This window comes from Pholcus phalangioides, unplaced genomic scaffold (assembly GCF_987345545.1).
Source record: "Pholcus phalangioides strain wild (caught in Gottingen) unplaced genomic scaffold, Ppha-v1.0 ptg000011l_1, whole genome shotgun sequence".
Lineage (NCBI taxonomy): Eukaryota > Metazoa > Arthropoda > Arachnida > Araneae > Pholcidae > Pholcus > Pholcus phalangioides.
The window spans coordinates 42,442,051-42,464,141 of NW_028301604.1; the positions used below are offsets into that span (position 1 = coordinate 42,442,051).

The window sequence follows — 22,091 nt, forward strand, 5'->3', positions numbered from 1 at the left end:
TTGCCCACCATGTATATATACATATACAGAGTGATTCAGAAAAGATGAGAGAAACTTTAAAAAAGGTGATAGTACACACCAATATAAACAATTGTCATCCAACAATGCATGGTCTAACATGAAACGTAAACGTGTTTCGCTTCGAAACGGCCGCTCCACAAACGTTAAAACGGCATGCCTGTTGAAATTTATCGGGAGAAAAAGAACACCATGCATACAAATGTAACATGGGGAAGAAGAAACTGTATGAAAATCTGTGTCAGTGTGAATAAAAGGCACGAACGCCAGCCCTTTGAAGTTATTCCAGCGTGCAAACTTTCTAACAGTTGTAACGTACGGGATAATGGCGCACTTTAGTAATACTGAAAAAGCAGACATGCATTTCATTTATGAAGCTGCAAACGGAAGTACCACAAAAACAGTACGAATGTACGGTGAGCGTTTTCCCCACAGGGATTGCCCAATCCGAAAACATGTTTGCTATGTTGCGCCCTGTAGCACGTTTGCATTTCATTTCAGACCAAGAATTTGAAGAAGACCTTTGATGAATTGTTTGTTTTTGTGCGTACAACCACCTCTCTTAAAGTTTTTCTCATCTTTTCATCATCTTTTTCTCAACTTTACGGTAATGTACTCCCGTAATAAAATACGTATAAAAACGTATGAAAATACTTTTCATATTTGCATTTTACTCCATTAAATCCGCGGACCAAATATGGCTCTGTGGGTTATCTGATGCGGCCCGCCCTCCTCAAACCTAATTTTGTAAAAATGAACTAAGCGGCACATTTACAGATCGCTTAATTGTCCCGTGGTACAATTCCAGAGCATTTAAGCGGCCCGTGGCACATTTTCAGATCACTTAAATGACCCAGAACACAGTTCCAGAACACTTAAGCAATCCGTGTCACATTTAGAGATTCCTTGAGTGACATGTGACGTAGTTTTAGAGCACTTAAGTGGCCCCCAGTGCAGTTTTACATCACTCAAGTTACCCGCGGCACATTCTCAGATCATTTAAGTGATCCGCGGCATATAATTACGAATCACTTGAGTGATGCTTGTCTCAGTTTCAGAGCACTTAAGCGGCCCGCACACATTTCCAGATCACTTGGATTCGCGAAAAATTTAGGGATCACTAAAGTGGCTCTGTGGCTACTTATCAATAGTGGGGGGGGGGAATGTTACTTGAAGTGCCTACAAACTATCGAAAGGTTTTTCTCGTTTTTGGCGCACCGAGTGAGATGCCATTAAGAATAGTTCGTATTTTCATAAAGGGTGGTTGATGACGTAAGCATTATCCAAACCCCCCTCCCCCTTGTCATCCAAAGTCAGCAAATCGGAAACCCCTTCCCCCCATCGATGATGACGTAATACTTGAACGGTCCCTAACCTGTTTCCAGCCTCGATTTCGAATTCAAATATTTTGGCTATGCACTGCCCATAGTGAAATGAATAGCATGTCTAAAATGGGCATTATTTGGGTATTGTTTCTGATTGAAAGTAAAAGTTTTGTAAGCAATGGTTTACGAGTTGTTCGAGCTGAAACGTTATATGCATAATTTCCGGTTATAGCAGGCAAGTTTAGTTTAAATAACTATTTATGCATAATCACCGACCATTTTGATGAATTTTGTACACATACTGCGAATTTATTATATTTACCAGTGACAATTGATAACTTATTGGAAAAAATTAAAATAATTTTTTACGAAGGCAAGCATCAAAAAAGTTGTTGAATGATCTATAGAACATTTAATTTCTCGACAAGGAAAAAAATTAATTTTCGAAGTTTTAAATCCGTGACTTTTTATTACGGGTAATTACGGTAAATTGAGAAGAAGATAAGTTGGAAGTTTTTGCAATAAAATTATGGAAAATCAATGTTTTATTTCAAAAAATAAGTGTAATCTAAAAGAAAAAAACTTTTTTTCAACTTTTTTTTATGAGAGTAATTTATGAAGAGCAATTTATTTGTCGTTAAACTAAATGAATCAAGCGAAATTACGTACATTCTGCCAAATTTATTCGAAATAAGAAACTGTCAGTCTATATTTCCAAGAAAAGACATTTTTCAAACCAAAGATAACTTGAAAAATTTTAACAGGTGAAAAATATTCAGTGATGAACGATCTGTATCACCGCATCAAACATGTTTGGCATCATCCACTCTCGCATATTGTCTTTTTCGATTGTTCTATCGAATGGAAAACCCATCGCTCGTCTGTCCGGATATAAGTGATCTTTCACTCCACAGTAGCTAACTGCATCAACACACATGCTTTTCTCTCCGAAGTCACCTACCTGAGAGAAAACAAATTTTGACAATTAGTATGAATTTAACGCCTTCTTTATACGGGTGATATATCTCATAGTAGAGAAGATTTATTTTTTTCCTTCTCGTTTATTGTGACGTTTCATTAGTAACGTTATCAACGGAATTTAATTCTTTTCGTTTACCTTAACATTGTCTTTCTTCTCTCACTCGCTACCTCCTCTAGCATTAGCAATATGGAAATCATATTTCTGAAATGAAGATCATGTGAGGAGAGAGAGAACACTCCACGATTACTGGACCTTAATCTCCACGAGCTTCTGTCTTTGGGGATATCATAAAAACGGCAGGTTACTATAAGCCACAAATGTGCAGACATGCAAAATTTCATCACCGATGCATATCGCATCTGAAATGTTCAGTAATGTAGAAAGGGAAGTTCTGTTCCGTGTATACAAGTGTATTGGGACCGATGTTTGTTACCCATCGAGCACGCATATTTAAATGAGCATTTCTCATTTTCTATGCCAGTTTTTTTTCATTTTTCACTGATCTTGCAGCGCATAGTCATTTACTATACCTACACACCTCACGCATAGTTGTACCAATTTACGATCGACTATTAACTAAAGACTTTGCATCTTTTTATATTTCGCGATGCAAAACGTGTATAGACATTGAAAAAAAACTGGATCTATATTTAGCGTTGTTTCTCTAACACTGTACATATAATACGATTAATGTACATATATTTTCTTTAACACTAGAACTACCGCGTGGTCATTCTGACCGCTTCTGAACTTTGATCACCCACTACATCTTTATTTTTCAAAATTTGGTGACTTCGCTCCGTTACTTTACCTAATTTGACGAAAGGAATCTTTCAGTGCAAAAGAAAATTTTTTAAGTGATTTCATTAATCTTGTAGAAAAACTTGTACCCAGAACTACCGAGCGGCCATTTGGACCACTGTTTGAAATTTCGAACTCACAGCATTTGCGTAGTTGTAGCAGTTTTTTTCATACAATCTATAGTTTTTTCAAAACTTTAAAAATATATAATGGTATCGCTTCCAATCTCGCCCACTTTTTAAGCTCAAGAAAACTTATTCAGTTTTCAAATGATTCGGCACAACGCTATGGGATATTTTCTAAAGGGGAGTATAAATGAGGAAATGGGGTAAACTCACTGATAAAATCTATTTCTAGTTTATACTTCAGGGGACCATGGCCCCCACATCCTGGAGTAGAGCTCCTAGGCTGGGATTTTTGCAGACCCCCAGACCAGTTTTTCACGGGCCCCTGTACAGTGCATTTATAGCGAAAAAAAAACAAAACATGATGAGAATCATCTGGGTCCTGTCAGCACCCTTGTGGGTGCCATGCAGAGGATGTCCTTCAATATAGTCATCCAAAGGTCGGGAAATGTTTATATCACTGTCACAACTTACGATTATATACATAAAAAAAGCGTGAATTTACATGTCATCGCGAGACAGTATTTTGTGTATTTTGTACGCATTTTCAGTACGCGCACAAGAATGTTCAGTTGGAAAGAACATGTGGGGGTGTCTGTCTGTACACAGTAAAATTGTATAAAAAGTAAATAACGTGGTTGCCGGTGGTGCAACAGTTCTTCCGCGCCAATCGCTGTGTTTTGACATGGCATCCCACGCTTCTTAGTTCAACTCATTTACAGTGCGAACATTTTTGTGAGCGTCAATCTCGATGTAGAAGCGAGTGGGAAATCATGGCCAATTGTCGGGAAATCGAATGCCAACAAATACTTGAAACTCTCAGTTATATATCCGAAGACATCTCTGATGTAGAAGAAGATGGTGAAGAGCAAAGTGCAGAAAACAACGAAGACGAACTTATTATGCAAAATCAAAGCGACTCTTCTTTGGATGAAATTTCCAATCATGCTAGCTGTGATGACTAAGATAATATGTTTGGACATGCATTGCACTGGATTCACCCCAAATCTTTTTGGTCGAGAGAATTTGCCCTCCTTTTTGATTATGCTCTCCATTTGAAGCATTTTTAGAGATCATTATTCCTTTTTTAAATTCTTTCGAGATATTCTATTTTGCACAGTCCCATGGGTATTAGTTTCAGTGACAGGGGTTCAAGAGCGGGGGGTCAAGGATCAGAAGTAGTGAGCAGACGTGTCCAGCGAAGCTCCGGCAAATTTTTTGTTGTGATGGTCGGTCGATCAGTGTTTCTAATATTTTCTGGGGTTTGACTTCAGATTCGTGTCTGTCAGTTGTTCGTGTGCTTGGGGACGAATTTTCGTGGTGACTTCTCATCAGGAAGTGAACTAATTTTGTGTTTTTCTACGGTGCTCATTAGAGCTTGGATAACATGGATCCGTATGGGTTTCGCGGAATTGTGAGTAACTTTCTTTTTTCGCCTCAAACTCTAAATTTTGAGTGACGACGTCTCGTCACCCTGTGCAAAAATTGTCGGCAAGAATCCTGGGAATATTTTGGAACAAACCCGAGGCAATTCTAATGATTTCATGATTTTATATGAATTTTTGAAAATTGTGTTAAAATCGCCATTTCTTTGACTCTGCGAACCCACGTTGTGTCTACGGCAATTAAAATCGTTAATAACATATCTATAACAAACTATATGAATATATATATTTTTTAATAATCATACTGATAAAAGATCTGGCTCCCCTAAAATCTGATTTCTTGTTCAGAAGGGTGTAATGATTGTATAGATATGTCACTTTTATATTGTGATTTTCAAATCGCCATTTTGGACGAAACGTGGTCAGAGTTCATTTTGATTATACAGGTCAGTGGTGTGTTGGCCTAAAAATCGTTTCTTGTTTATGATACTCTCGTCCCGTAAATATTGCAGACCATATTTGATTTTGTTAAATTGGGACAATTTTTTTTTATATTCTCATTTTTAGAAATTTCACGACTTTTGTCCATTTTCATATTTTCTGTTCAAAATCGGGACGAATTTAAAAAAAAGCTGATTTCATGGATCTAGTATAATATTATTGGAATCTCTTGTATATTCTGAATATCTATAACATTGTTTTGCATTTTGAGACTTTTTTACCTTGGAGAAAAATTCTTTGAATATGTTGAAACGGTTGACAAATATGTTCAGCTTTTTGTGTTCTACTGCAAATGTTTTCTTTTAAGTGTTCAATTCTCTAGGTTCTTTTATATATACTTATATATTTGCATAAATTCTTTCACTGTCCCGTATTTGTTGTGCATTTTCATATTTCTCTTCTAAAATCGGGACTATCTGCAAATCCACCAGGGGCGAACATCCGTGCCGAAGAAGACTTTTTCAGTGGAATATTCAGGTGGGAATCAGACGAGCAAAGCTGGTATAAACTTTGAGTCGGAACAATAAACTTTTCTATACAGCAAATTATCTATATCTTGGGAGCAGAGCATAATCTCAGCTCAGAGGCTACTATGGACAGGTTACACAAACCAGTGCCATCACACAGGGGCAGCAGGAGTATCCGGATTAAGCAAGAGTTTAACGGAGACTCCACGACTAACAAAAGCCAGAGGCATCAAGAAGAAGAGGGTCAGCCACAAGGAAGCTCGGGGGATCCGGAGTTTCTGCGAACACTTTAACATGTCTGATGACGGGGAATACAACAAGGGGGCGAAACCCAGAGCACTGAGATGGAGCTCCGGAGTCTGCAACGACGGAGGTAGGGATATCTCAGTATCATCTGAACCAGAGCCATCCTCTCCAACATCAGATTACGACAAAAATAATCTCAACACAACAGAACAAGATGCACAGGGTTCTAGAGTTTCCTGGAACCTCAGGGCAAGCTGGTCATTGACATCAGGGGAGAGCGGCAAGAGAGAATTGACGGAAGAAGACAGCGGCTCACATAACTTTGATGTGGAACCAGCCAACGAACTCTGGAACTTGTTAACAGAAAGAACGGGCCATGGGAAATTCCCGATACCGCAAAAGTACCACAGTGACATTAAATCACTTATCAGTGATATTATAGATATGGCAAAAGCGTGTGGGGAATCTGAACGAATGACTAGCGCCCCAGCAGACGACAAAGACATCAGGCTTGAAAGAGATATTGATATCTCTACAATAACTGAGGAACAGGAAACAAGGCGAACGTGCTTACCAAACAAGCAAGCCCAAGTTGAGGTGGCTCATAAGGGAGAAACAGAATCGAAGGACAGAACAGATAACAATACAAAGATGGAACAACAGGTAGAGGACGAGGAGATCCCAGCCATAAAAACAAATAGGAACAAGCCGAGTGAGGACGAGGCGACAACTTACGATATGGTATGGGGGACGGATCCAGAGAAAAGACATGTAGAAATACAGGTGGAGATAAGGCTGGTTAAATTTAGCCAAGGCACCCAAACAGCTGATAATGATTTCCCGAGACTCAACGAGGAAATGAACATATCAAGGAAAACTGAAAGCCCCGGAATGGGGGATTGGGTACGATGGGGAGTAAGACATAATATTTTCGTGCCAAGCAAAGACAAAGACAAAAAGAAGACTCATGGATTGAATGTAAATGGGGAAAAAACTCAGACGAATCAACAACAACAACATTCAACAGGAAGGGAGGAAGTTGGCGAGGGAAAAGAGACGGAAGAGTCACACAAAATATCAGAAAAGACAACGGGGCTAGCTTCAGAGACATAGATGCAAGAACCCATAGAAGAAGGAGAGATAGTAGAGGAGAATCAGGTGTTATCACCCATTAAAGGTAAAAGAAGAGTGAAATGGGCTGACTATAATGGAAGATCACTTCGAACAGTAGAAAATGAACAGCCCAAAACAGCGTTAACGAAAATCCAGAAAAAACTTCTGGCAATGGCAAACCCTTTCGATACGAGAGACTGTGAGACAGCATCATATGCAAGAGTGGCAAGAGGGCACAAGTCCACACACTACTGCTATTCCCGAGAAATTTGGAAGACAAAGACGATCTTCCTCTGGTCCTTAGGGTAAATAAAGACAAACTAGAGTTAACCGGAAAAATACTGCGAATCAGAGAGACACAGAGAGGGTATACAGTGGATTTGAGTGAAGAAGAAGATGCAAAGGAACTACCAGGCAAAATACTCAACATAAAAGAACTGAATGACGTGATGACAATCAGACCGCCGAGACCCAGAAGAGAGCTTCTAATGGTTAAAAACTTTAATAGCGAAGACGACATCCAAGAGCTGTTGGATAACACGGCAAGGGAACTGGAACAACGTAAAGAGGAGGTGGAGTACAAATTCCAGTTGCGGGCACAAGCAAAAAATCAAAGTCACATAATTATGGAGGTGAATGTCAACAAAAGACTAACAAAAATGTTGGACGAGGGAATCATGTGGCTGAAAAGAAAGAGAGTAGGGGTCAAGAGGTTCGTGCCCTCCCCGAGATGCTTTAGATGCCAGTCGATGAAGCATCACGCTAGGGACTGCACCAGCCAAGACCCCAGATGTGCACGATGTGCAGAACGACATGAGACCTCAAGATGTCAAAGCAACAAACAGAGGTGCATCAATTGCTTGCTGAGCAACCAGGAAAAAGGTAGCAGGTTCGAAACTGGTCACAGTGCTTCAGCGATAAGTTGCCCAGTTTTCAAAATAGAAACCTCTGGCAGATGGCAAAGAACAGACATCAGAAGAGAGAGACGGTGGAGAATAACTTTTTTCAGTGATAAAGGCAGAGGAGAGGTACATCGACAAGGAAAGAACTGGAACAAAAGCGCGGGACATGCAACCTCGGGATATAAAAACTTCGAAAGAGGTAGAGAAGACCTAAATAAACGAGGATGCAGACAGCTTCCCTTCATCAGGAAAGAAGAAAAGGGTAACATAGACGACGGTTACCAAGTAATTTCACGAATAGTAACGGCTATCACGAATAGTGGTCGGCTGAAGTTGGTTTTCTGTGGTTCCCAACTTCAAGGCGCAAATGCGAGCCGATCTCCCCGTTAAAAAGTCTCGCCACAGAGAGCAACAGTCCTACAACGAAAAATCATTCAATCATAACACTTCACTCATAGTTTGAAAAACTGGTGGCAGATGGCAGCACTACACATAACAAGCATTACAGAGAAACAAAAAAAACTTCACATCAGGTTTCACTACACGTACATTCCCGCATGTACCGATTCGTTGGGGGTTCCGTGGGGGGTTGTGGGCGGGGTGCATGTGTGGTGTAGCAGTAGTAGTAGGTAGGGCTCGTAGGTAGGGTAAAAAGGGGCTCGGGAATCCATGTCTTAAGTCAGCCACCTCGTTGGGCAATTTGCCTGTTGTGGTGTTGTATTTGTATCTGTTTGTATTTGTATCTGTCTGACCAATGACACAGAAAGGAGTGGAGCGACAAATATAAGGGTAACAATACCAGGCAGGACTCGACCGGAAAATGAAAAGCCGATAAGAACAGTGGTATTCAGGAGGAGTCGTTAAACAGAAAAGATCACAAGTAAGGCGCTTTTGAAGATTTAAACAAGAAAAACAACAAAAATGAATAACAACGGTACCCATATGGGTCCACAGAATCCGGTAGCAGTACAAGGGCATTCCTCTGCAACAACGGCTAAATCAGATGGAGACCAAGGAGGTATAAAAATCCTTCAATTCAATTGTAATCGATGCATTGTAACGACATTCCAGCTCATAAAATACATAGATGAGCATAAGATAGACATTGCCCTTCCGCAGTAACTATGGGCGCATAACGACATACTGAAGGGAATACCGAGCAAATGGGCTAGATGGAGCTCCCGCAACTGCAAAGCGGCTATTGTTATTCCAAATGGACAAATACAAGGCACCACATTCTCAGTCCTTGAGAACAGTGTAGCAATCAAAATCAGCCTTTACTCCAATGAGTACATTTTCACTTCGGCGTACTCCTCCCCATATGCCAGACTCAAACATACAACAATCGAACTACAGGCGATTATCAAAAGTGCGGGAAGAGTACCTAGTATCATTGGAGCAGACCTCAATGGGGCACACACATTGCTTGGCTACAAACTGACAAGACCCAGAGGTGTAAAGCTGCTGGATTTCATAAGATCTATGAATCTGTCGATCTTAAACAATGGGGAGTCAACATATCACCATGACGGAAAAGAGGGGAGTCCAGATGTCACATTAGCCAACGAGTAGGCTCCACTGAATCGGATAGACTGGTCAATCGATCATGAGGAGGAACTCAGTGTACACAAGTGCCTGATCATTCAGATCTACGACAAACCCAGATCGGATCCAACTGCCAAATACTCTAATTCACGTAGGAGAATGGACAACTTTCTTCGACACATCAAACCCGACATAACACGGCTAGTTGAAATGCTCCAACAGGCCAGGAACGAGGATGAGTTAGAGCAAGCCGTAGACCAGACTTTTGCCAAAATCAAACAGGCAGCTGATAAAAAGCTCAAGACAATAAGGCAACCTAATAAAACAGTAACTCCATGGTGGAATCAAGAACTTGATATTATGCGAAAAAAGTTCAGAGCCAAGAAAAAAAGATACAAAAAAGCCCTTGGGGAAACAAAGATAGCAGCTTGTCAGGCGTACAGAGAATATCGAAAAGTGTACTACAAAGCTCTAAAAAGACCAAGAAGGACAGCTGGCGGAAATTCTGCACAGAAGCGACTGATCCCTTCGGGACGACTTATAAGGCAACGGTGAGGAGAAGAATGAGGCACCCACAGTTGATTATGCCAGTGGGAAAAAACCTTCCGATATTGAAGGCTGCGGAAGAAGAGCTAAAACAATTATTTCCGGAGGATGATACAGATCCGCATCAAGACTCAGGTCAGATAGTTTGTGCCACAACATCAGGCAAAGAGACAACAAAAGAGCCGACAATTTCGAAGGCGGAAATAACAAGAATCATAAAAGGGTTAAGTGACAAGAAGGCCCCGGGACACGATGGCATAAATAATCAGCTCTTGAAAGCCATCAACAAAGAATTTCCCAACTGCTTAGAACTTTGTTCAACAAATGCATGGAGCTGGGCATATTTCCATCTCACTTCAAATTGGGGAAAATATTTCTTATACTCAAAAAGGGCAAGGATCCTGACAACATCACCTCATACAGAGCTATACATCTTCTGCCTACCATTGGAAAGGTCTTGGAAAAAATTGTAACTCAGAGAATAACTTATCACACAGAGGCAAAACGATGGTGGAATGAAAACCAATTCGGATTTCGACAGGGACGTTCTGCAGAACAAGCCCTCCTGGCTATTAAGGAGGTGATCGTCAAACAAAGGGCGAAAAAACAGGATATCGCGCTCATTTCCTTGGATATTAAAGGAGCGTTCGATGCACTGAGACATATCATCAGAGAAAGACTCGAAGATATGCCTATACGAGAACAGCTTGCCAAAATAGTGTGCCACACTCTTCAGGGAAGAAGAGTGGCACTTCAGACTACAGCGGGACTAGCGACACATAGGCTATCTAAAGGATGTCCACAGAGATCTTGCTCTGGTCCAACGCTCTGGAACGCTGTAATTGACCACCTTCTGAAGATGAGATGGCCAGGCCGGGGAAATGAAATCGTGAAAGTCCAAGCGTACGCTGATGATATTGCCATCAGCAGCCCCACGGAAGGTAGAACGGAGACGCTCGCGTCAGAAGTACTCGAACAGATCAACAACTGGATGACGGAACACGGGCTTGAGGTGGCGTCAGAAAAGTCAAAATATCTGTGGATATCGTCCAAGACCTCATCAGGGCTCCATATTGATGGGTCTCCTATCGAACGTACGGACCTTCTCAAATACTTAGGAGTTTACATAGATCCGAAACTCAAATTCCGGGAACACGTGAGGCTACAAGCTGATAAAGTTAATAAAGTTCTCCCACAGTTGTTAAGCTGTGCAGGCTCAAGATGGGGCATAACCAGTGCCATGCGTCGCACCTTATATGTATCAGTGATACAGAGGATGCTGGCCTACGGTGCCCCAGTCTGGGGTTCCAAGCTCACCAAGGCAGTAAAGAAAAAACTAGACTCGGTTCAGAGGGGCTTTCTCCTCTATATCACCAAGGCATACTGCACGGCACCAACAAACGCTCTACAGGTGATAACAGGACTGGCCCCCCTCGGGCATTGGATAGAGTCTGAAGCAAAAATGGCACTGCTGACGAGACTCAATCGGCCTATCACAGTCAACAACGAGCGCATACAGGGGCAGCTGTCGCGTGGGCGGATCTGTCACGTGTAAATAGATGACTGTGTGATGCATATTGTGTATATGTATATATTGTATATTTTTTCTGTCATTAAAATCCAGGGGTTTTTGCGGTTGGGTCCCGGGGGTCTGGGTGGGGGTGCTCCGGGCTGTTGCTCGGGCTTGTGGGTTCCTCCTGGTGGCTGGGTGGCTGCCCGGAGGGGGGCTGCTTATTGAGATGCCCTGAGGGCCGTGCATGGAGCTTGTTGGCGACTGTAGTCTTGGATAGAGGGTTGGGGCGCCGGGGGGGGGGCGCCTTCCGGATATTCTCCGGGTGGCGCCCCTGATTCTCGCCCAGTGCGACCCAACCTGATTGGGTAAAAGGCTTATATCCCGAGAGGGACAGAGCCTGGGTCGTGTCTGGTTTGTAGGGGTTCAAGAGAAACCCTCCCGCATTAAAAAAAAACAAAAACAATTTTCAAAATTTATGAGAGAATTGTTGATAATAAATGTGAAAATTGTTTTGTCTTCGATTTTTTTTCCCTGTGGGTGACTGAGCATTTCTTCTCTCTCTCTCCTTCTTTTCTACCCGATTTTCGTTAGTAAATTATTTGTTTTACATGATACTCTGAATGCTGCTGATGAAAACAGCCACTTAGCAACATGCACGATTAGGAAAGGTCAATCTCGTGGACGTCGAGTTCGTAAATGACATGCCTATATCCCAATGATTCTGAACACTTTCAACCTGGCAATCAGCTTTTGGGGAAAGATAGTCAAACTGAGTGGACTGTTGAAGATATTTTTGCTCCTTCAACTGGTTGGCTTCAAAAACAGAACGTTTTGAAGATTTCACCAAGTCCATCTTATTATGCTAAAAGAGACATGCTAAAATGACAGCTGCGTTAGCGCTTTGAGACTCTTCTGCAATGAGCAAATGCTGAAAAATATCCACGCGTGAGCAGCGTGTGAAGCTAAAAGAATGCTGGAATGCTGGAAATGGATGATTGGAGCCTTTCTCTTGAATTTCTTTCTCTTTTATTTACCTCAGAGGAGCTCTTAGATCAAAATCTTCTTCTGTTGATGATCTGTGGTCCAAAACATGGCTGCCAGCAATTTTCACTGAGACCATGGGTAGAAATAGATTCAGTGGAATTATGAAATATCTGAAGTTTGACATAAAATTTATTGGAGCAAATCGATTACAGTCAGATAAATTTGCTTTAGTTTCGGAATTATGAAATGAATTTATGTAAGTTATACTACATTCCAGGTCCTAATGGTAGATGAATAGCTTTTTCTCACTAAGAGAAGATGTAGACCCCTTCAATATATGACTAATCTCTGTTCGTTCTAACTTGGGTCCTGATGTAAATAAAAGCACGTGTGCGATGCCCAAAATGATTGGTTGAAGAACATTTCACCTTTTCTTACTGTGCAACACCGCCAAAAATATAGTCCTTTGTCGTTTGCCCCTCATACCATAAAATACCTCATAATTTTTATTTTTTTAAAATATTTATTCCATATTATTTCAAAGTTATCTGGAAGACGGGAAAAAATATTTTTTAAAGATCGGTCAAAGCGTGTTTGCTGCTATGTCTTCAGGGTAGGTGTTGACAGGATACGCCTTTCTCACTCAAACATTACCGTGCCCTTTTTAAACGGAAGTTTCATTTTATTATTATTATTCCTATTCGCAAACAGATTTGATATACACGTGTATACGCTTCTTCAAGAGGTCTTGCAAGAAAAAGAGCTTTCTTCTTTATCGTTTGACGACATAAATGAAATATGCGTGTCTATCTTGTTTGGCAGAGCCATTTGAAAATTCATTTTTTTGCAGCTGCTCTGGGCTCCTATAAACAAAGTTGCTGTCAACAAGATTTTTTTCTCATCCACACGCTTTGACGTACACTGGATACGGGGGGGGGGGGGTCACTCATCGTTCGTGGTGAATATACGCATTTGAAAAGAATTCGCACTTCTGCTTGAGCAGCTTGTTGGGAGGAAGTAATATTTTTTTCGTCGAAGGCGGCGAGCCGAAAAAGTCTGAGGATTATCACGAAGACATGAAGGCAAAGTTTTGAAAATCTAGTTCGAAAGAGTAATGCTCATTTTTTATTCAGTTAGCCTCATTATGACAGACACTATAGATCTCGAGAGAAAGCCTGGCCTGGGGGCCCATCAAACATCTCAGTCCAGGGGCTCCTGCTGCTGGATGTTGGGGTCATGACTCGCAACCTACGCACGGATAAAAAACCAAAACTGTCTTGACAAAAAACAGGATATCAACAACAGGTTGAAGTAAAGAAACGAAATAATGTGGATGACTCTCTCGTCAAATTGGAACTGCTACAGCCCGTGGATTATTATATTATGAAATATTCAATTATACAGACCCGCAAGAAAAATAAAAAGCGGCAACACAACGGTAAGTTGCTCATAATTTGTTTCACGTTATAATTGGTAGCATATCCGGCCCAGGAAAATCATACGGCGTAAATTAAATCAAAAATAAAATTGTGAAATTCTGAAGAAAAAAAAGTAATAAGAAAAAATGAGGATTTTTTTTCACTATCTGCGTAAAATAATAAACAACTCGCACAAGCTTTTTTAACGACAATGGCCCCCACATCCTGCCGCAAGACCCCCCCAGGCTGTGATCTTTGGCGGGCCCTCAGACCAACCTTTCAACAGCCCTTCTATATAGTAAACTTTTAGCATAAAAAAATGACAAGAATTGTAGCAGGCAATGTCCGGGCTGGGGCCCTGCCATCCCAACTCTTGAGGAGTGTGACATGATGACGACAGAATAACTTATACCGAATTTTTTTTTTTTTTTTTTTTTTTTTGGGAGATATATATATCTCTATTTTAATTAGTGTTATCAACAGTTTTTATTTCAACAATATTTGGAGAACAGTGAAAAAAAATTTTAAAGGAAAATTCTTCTCATAACGAATTTGAGGAAAAAGCACTCGTGTTCGGAACACGAAGGGGAACATGAAGGGGCGGGTAAAATTACAACCAATAGAGCTAAAGGATGCGGGGTGATATCAAAAATTGGTACAGCGGTTTATTTACATCAGAACCCAAGTTAGAGTGAACAGAGTATAGTAAGCCCTTTATGACTAATAAGCCCGACAAATTTGGAATCAAGTTCTAGATGTTTGTTGATGTTGATTCTAAACATGGGTGCAACTGCCTTGTAAAGGATGAATTACGTCCCAATGATGTACCACTTCCAGAGCGCAACCATACCTAAAGAAAGGCAGGAATATTACAACTGTTAGTTTTTATACTTGTGTGAAGCTTGCGGAAAAATTAAAAATTGTTGATACTAGTCTCGTGGGAACCATGAATAAATCCCGACGAGGAATCCCTAATGTGGGTAAAACTCAAATGCTCAGTTATAAAATACCAAACGCCTAAAAAGAGATTTTATTGCGATGAATGTGTATCAAAGAAAACCTGATCTTGATTTTGAGCTCCTTTCATCCCTGAATTGAAATTTCGACAATGAAAAAAATATCCAGAATCTGTGGAGTTTTACCTCGATCTGAGCGCAATCAATGCATGGATTTTCTACAAAAAAGTTAAAAAGAAAAAAATTTCTTCAAGGAACTTCATTTTATAATTAGCACATGAACTCCGATCACCTTTCGTCGCAAGTAGATGCGCACTCTCCCCCCCCCCACCAGATTTGTCTGACGATAATCAAACAGAGAAATTGGGGAACGCTAACAGTGCTACGTAAACAAATTAAAAAGCAGCACATTGATGTTGTGCAGAAAGTGTAAAAATCTTGTTTGTGAAAGCATTGCGAAGATTCAATGTTCAGACTGCTAAGTGATATTAATCGCTATATGCTTTTTATTTCTCTGCGAAGTCTGAATATCTGTTTCTGTTTCCTTTTCGGTGATGCGATTATTCATATTATTATATAAATTATACATGAAATTTATACACTATTGAATATTATATATATTTATAATCAGATTATATATTCAGAATATATTATATCACGACAGTACCAATTGTCCGGGGAAAATATATTGTAAAAATTTTGTATGTTATTTTTTTCTTTTTGACACAAAATAAAGTGTTCCAGACTCTGCCACGAAGCTGGGCTGGAAGAGATCTCGGCAACGGGTTAAGTCCAGTGGCAAAGTTCTGGTGCTCATTCATTCAGTATATATTATATTAGTGTTTCCCAACCTTTTTGATGTCGCGGATTCCCTGTAGTAAAGGCCAATGCACAGCGAACCCCCTGTAGCGTCTGAAGGTTAATTTAGACGCCCACTCATACAATCTAATATCTATTATGTTTTTCGAATAATGAATTTAGACAAATTCCGAAAAGAACCACCATGTGATCACCTTTTGCCAATAGCCATTCCCCGAAAAGAAAATATTTTTTTGGTGTGGTTTTTGATAATGTCACTCTGTGGTGTGTTTTTCATGCGGTAGGATCAGTCAGGCAGTGTTGCCCATTTAATTTATTTCTTTTTGTTTTACAAATTCAATACAAAATGTAAAATAATAAACTTTATCCCAACAGAAAGATCTTGGACAGGACGTGGGCAAGTGGTGAAGCTTTGAGTGACAAATAACTGCTTTTTGTTTTACATGCAAATTATTCTCTCATTATATCTTGATTGAAATTGTCAATTCAATAGATTTTGAAGTAGATTAATTGTGGCGAATTTTTGAGTAATTGAATAAAAGTTTATATTGCTGCACACAACGGGGAATATTTTGGATGCGTAATGCTTATTTATTTCATTTTAATATGTTCGTGACACGGTCCACGACATATTACTCCTAATGTACCAATAATACAAGGTGTTCTGTTAATGGGCCGACAAACTCAGAGGGTTGTTGGTAGACATCAAGAACAAAAATTGCAATGGAACATGGTGTCGCAAACCACGTTGAGAGTGTGAAAATCGGGAAACACTCATGCAGATTTCGACGTCGCGCTGGAACGACAAAAAGTACAATAATAACTACAAAAAGATTTATTTGATTAGTTATTACAAGAGTTGTTGGAAGTGGTTGCCACTGATGTCATTGCACAGTCTACAACGACGTAAAAACGATTCCCGGACGCACTCGAAGGTACTAGGTATGCTTTTGATGTCTGCCGCAGTGACGACAATCCGCACTATGAGATCCTCCGGTGTGTCCACAGGCGTCGCACAAACGAGAGATTTAAGGTGACCCCGTAGGAAAAAGTCACACGGATTGAGATTTGGCGAACGTGGAGGCCAAGCAACGGGTCCCGCGCATCCATTCTAACCGCTATACGTGCTTACTACCTCAACAGCGCTAGTTTACGTCGTCCGCAGCGTGTTATCCTCCTACCCCAGCGCATGAGTTTCGCGGCGCTGCTTATGTCAGATATGGTGAGCAAACCCACGAACGCATGTAGTGATCAACTGACATCCACCTTTTGTCTCCTCTGGACTCAGATCCTGCATGCGTTTTTCACCCTCTCAACGTGGTTTGCGACACCATGTTCCGTTGTAATTTTTGTTTCTCTTGGTGCCTACTAACAACCCTCTGAGTTTATCGGTCAATTAACAGAACACCCTGTATGTCGTAAGAACTTTTTCTCAGAAGTATTTTTTATATCTTTAATTTATTTTTAATGAATCATATAATCGAACAATCAGAATTTTTCTTTTGCTTTCTTGCATGGCTGAGTTCTTATCTTTGGCGAAAGCTTTTTAAATTATGTGCTAATCTGTTGTACAGTAATACCCTAACTTACGCTATCCTGAGATACGCGAACTTGGAGTTACGCGATTTTTTGGTGAGAAGTGCACATTTCCCAAATTGAAACATAATCATAGGATAATTGTTGAATTAATAGCGACTTTAAGCTACAATCACGTAAGAATTGTTTGGAAAACCAGAACAGTATATCTACTAAACTACGATGAAAAGTAACTTCGAGAGTATACAATATAAGTTGGAGGTTAAAGATGAAAACTTCCGCGCGGTTCTTAGAAGTGTTATTCCAAGACTTGGTATGGCATTTGACATTTTTGCAGTCTAGTCACGATTTTATATCTGAACTCCAAGCTTATTTGTCAGCCTTAAAAATGCATTAACGCTTATCAATGATAAACCACCTGGTATGTAATATATAAATTTCAACTCACGAGTGAAATTTTTTTTTCTTGCCTCCTAAACCAAGGTTTTAAAAAACACAACAGGAGAGCGCACTACACTTGAGGTTCGTTTGCACGGATGTCAGGAAATATTGACTTTAAGGACCTGATTGTGACCACTTAGATATTACGAAGATATCATTATACCAACCAACTTTTTACATTCAATTTAGTACATTTTGCAGAAATAACTGCATATTTTTGATTGTAATTTCAACCTAAAGATAGGTGTTTTGTTAAATTTTTATTCCAATTAACTAGTATTTATATGTCTTTGTATGCAAAATTGCACCCAAACGTGCGTGAATTTGACTTACGCGGTTTTATCGACGGTCCTACCTATCGTGAAAATTCGGAGTAATACTGTATTTTTCACTTTTGGCGACCGCCGTCAAATTAGAAACATACTTTCTTCTGTATCGTTTCCACATTTAAATGAAATTCCAGAATTTACACATGATCCCTATTGACTAATTAGAAAGTAGTATTTGTCTGAGTGCTAAAAAAATCCTAGTGTTTTTTACACTTCTTAGCGGAAACTTAAGGGTTCGGAGGGCAGGCTGTTCCTGGCTGGACTGGCCCGGGTTGATTTCAAATTCAGTTTAAAGTAAAGTGAAATGAAATACCATATATATTCGTGTATAAGTCGACTTACTCACTTCAGGACCACAAAAACCGCAATAAATGGAATATCAAGGTGTACAAGCAGACCCCCTAAAATCAATGCAATTTATAGGGATAAAAAATTCGCATGTATTCATGCAAAAAAAGTTAGTGAAAAATGATTCCAATGGTGTAATCCATTTCTTCTGATAATCTCCAAGTTCTACACCGAAAAGCCAAGTCATCGTACGGTGTGACATCACTGTCGTGTCGTCACTTTCAAAGAGGATGTCGTCTTCAGTTCCGCCCATTGCATAATTGATACACTTTTTAAATGGTTTGATGATGATTTCGGTGCAAACAGAATTCTACGTCTCGTGAGAAGTCACTAGCACACTCACTAGGTCAATGTCGGGTTTCTTTAAGACACCGCTTTATGTTGTTTCTTTATCTTTGGAAAATTCATCAATTCTCTCCATAAATTCCTTTAAAAAATCTAAAAGGTTTGTTGATGCCCACATCTAAAGGCTATAAAATCGACATTAGTCTACCGGGTATGAAAGCCAAACATGTTTTTGATTTTTTTGCATTAGCTTTAACATTATCGGTTCTGTGGGGTTTTAACATAGCTACAAAAATCACTCTACTGGTTGGTGACGCCATCTTAAATAGTCCAATAACGTCACAGGTCTTCAAGCTAGCCATGCTGAGACCATATAGCTATATGGTGTTAGTCTACTTTACCAAATCATTAAATGATTTGGTAAAGTGAGGGTTGATATTTTCTCTTCAAAAACTGACCCGTATATGAGCCGACAACCCCCCTTCCTCAAATTGAGGAACAAATTTTTCAACAAAAACCTTTGCTTACACGGTATATACCTACGGTAGTTTTCCTACCACGGGGTGCTTCTAAGGGCAGAGGAAGATTGGAGGGTGAGTATTTGTGCTTTTGTATTTTGAGTGGCTTATCCTTTTTTTTTGTCACAACTTTTATTATACCATAATTCCTATTTCGAATGCCTTATAAGGTTATATTTTTTTGCTACTTGAGTTTTGCTTTCGTGGAAATTTTATTTCTTTACCTCGGCTAGAGTAGCTTTCTTTTAATTTCAAATAAAGATGTTCGTGTCCCGATGGCACGACATTGTGGTCATGCTAAGATTCATAGTTTCTGCTGAATTCTAGAAAGCAGTCAATGAGTGAAAATATCCTGGAATGTTTTTGAAAGATTAGAAAGTCTTTTTGAAAAATAAGAAAGAAAAATTCGAAAAAGTACATTTTAGCAAATTAAAAACAGCGATGGCAACGTTGGCATGCATTCCTTCAGGTTATTTAATGTTAATAAATAAATAAGAGTATTTTACACTTGAATTTTTGATTAAGAAAAATATTGTGTGAATCAAGGAAACTTTTTATTTAAAAGATAACGAAAATGTAACTGTTTGTGATTTTAGAGCCCCAAACTAAAGCACTGAAAAATTTAAACGGTACAGTCAATTCGAGATAAGTCGAACTCCGATAACTGGAATATCTGTTCAAGTCCAAATGGCGTCGATGAATATGGACGCACGTGTTGTTTCGATGTTTAAAAATAAGTTGGATAATGTATATCAAGCACTCTATTCACGTCGCAACATGGACACGACCATGTGTAAAGGTGCCGAGGTCATGGTGTGTGAAAGGCTGGGCTCTATACAGCTTCTGGACGTATTTTTCAACGAAAAATGCTCAGTCATGGCGAATGGGCAAATATCCCCAATAAAGAACAGTGTAGCTTCAGCCATTTCCACCGTCGTCACTCGTGAGAAAGAAACGCCAACTGTGCCAACTATTCCCTGGAAGGAATGAACATGTCATCGCAACGCTCGCTCCGTTGTATCAATTGTATCATCAAGCTAAGTAGATCAACATGTACTCTTAACGAAATTACGCTCGCAATTTTGTTTGTTAAATGAATCTGCAGCTTGGTTCGCTTCCTATTTGAGTGACAAAACAAACATCGTTAGGCTGCCATCAGGAAATCTTTTTAAACCATATACAAGCACGTCTGGTGTTCCTCAGGGGTCCAATCTCTTGGTCCGTTACTTTTTTCTCAGGGCGCGGTAGCCCAGGTCGATAAGATACTCGCCTAAAATACCAAAGGATGTTTAGAGGTGTCGCGAGTTCGATACCCGGTTCGTCCTTGTCAGGAAACTCTCCTGACACAGGGGTACAGCAGAAACGGCGACATGACCACAGAAAAAATTGCTACCGCAGGGAGTCCCCCATCGAGGGGTTAGCGCACCAACCTCTCGATGAGTATAAAAAACAAGCCTGCGGTTCGGAATCGGCAATAAATTGTAGGTCCTGGTCTAATTAGCCCTCGTGTGCAGAAAATGACCGTGGTGCGACAAAAATGATCGAATACTTTTTTTCATCTTTGTAAATGACTTACCGTTGTACATTCAAAATAGCCGTTGCCTCATGTTCGCTGATGACCTAAAATTTCATCGATCAATTCAATCCATAGAAGACTGCTTGGCTCTTCAAAATGATATATTCCATCTGAATTATTGGTGTAGTGACAAAAATCTGGGTCTGAATGTTTCAAAGTGCAGTGTCGCTTCATTCACGCGAAAATTATATCCATTGCTTTACGATTACACCGTAGATGCAAAAATTACATCCATTGCTTTACGATTACACCGTAGATACGGCAACTATAGAAAGAAAGAGCATGGTAATGGATTTAGGTGTAATTTTCAAGAGTGATTTGAACTTCAGCGCTCACGCGGAAAGTGTCTTGTCGAAGTCTAACAAGTCGCTTGGCTTTCTCGTAAGGTCGGCTGGACCATTTACCTCAGTTCCAGCGATGGTACGACTGTATTTCGCATATGTCTTGCCCTCACTTAAGTATGGCTCCGTGATATGGGGCCATATTCCTGCAGTGATGAGCGTACGTATTGAACGTGTACAGAAAAAGTTTTTGAGGTCATTATTCCGGAAGAATTTTGGTGTGTACGTCCCAGATGCGCCTACTTCGAATCTCTCTTCTTTCAAGATGACATCTCTCGATAGGAGACCTACAAAGCGAGATCTATCATTCTTTCACAAATTTCTTGACGGCAGAATCGATGACTATTACCTGACGAGCCTATTTAATATCTCCGCGCCATCTCGCGAACGACGGATTCATAGTTCCCGAAATGTTTTTTATTTACCTCGTGCACGCACGAACATTTCAAATGCTTCACCAATTTTGCGAGCATGCAAAAATTATAATACGGGTGAATTCCCAGGTATTTTTCATAAGGATTCCATGTTCTACTAGGTGCTTTATGAATTTGTATATATTTTCTTGTTTTCTCATCTATTTTCGGTTTTTCATTCTTTATTTTGTACGTTTTGTCTTCCTCAGGCTACGGACACAGGGGAGAGTTTTCCCGCTGGATGCAAACCTGAGCGTATTTCGGAAGCGAATACAAGTTTTGTGGCGTCACAGTGCCAGCTCCTTATTGGTTGTCTATCATAAGCGCCTTATGACCATTACGACATCATTACAACAGGCAGACGCTTCCCCTTCACGAAGGGGCCAGCCCAGTTGACCCGACCAATGTACGAAATTCGAGCTTTCACTGGCCCCTATATATCGATTCCTATGATTCGGGGTCATCGACGCGTTGGCGTATTTTTTCTGATAATTATGGTCATTTATGATTAGTTTGTTTTAATTGATTTATTTAAGTTAATTTGGGATAATTCCTAATTTGTTCTAATTCATTTAATTATTTCGTTTTAATTTATTTATTTAATTTGTTGAAATCAATAAGCAATCAGTTAATTTTAATAAAAAAACTCTTTATATTT

The 22,091-nt window shown here is 39.9% G+C and overlaps 1 protein-coding gene across 1 annotated transcript in view; it reads right to left on the reverse strand.

Moving 5' to 3' along the window:
* Window positions 1–2,009: 2,009 nt before the first annotated feature.
* LOC149080439 (hemocyanin C chain-like) overlaps window positions 2,010–22,091 on the reverse strand; it is a 345,862-nt gene continuing 325,780 nt past the window's right edge. The window contains exon 9 of the mRNA XM_089239556.1: window positions 2,010–2,304. Coding sequence (XP_089095682.1) covers window positions 2,119–2,304 — 186 coding nt within the window. The 3' untranslated portion in view covers window positions 2,010–2,118. The remainder of the gene's footprint in view (window positions 2,305–22,091) is intronic.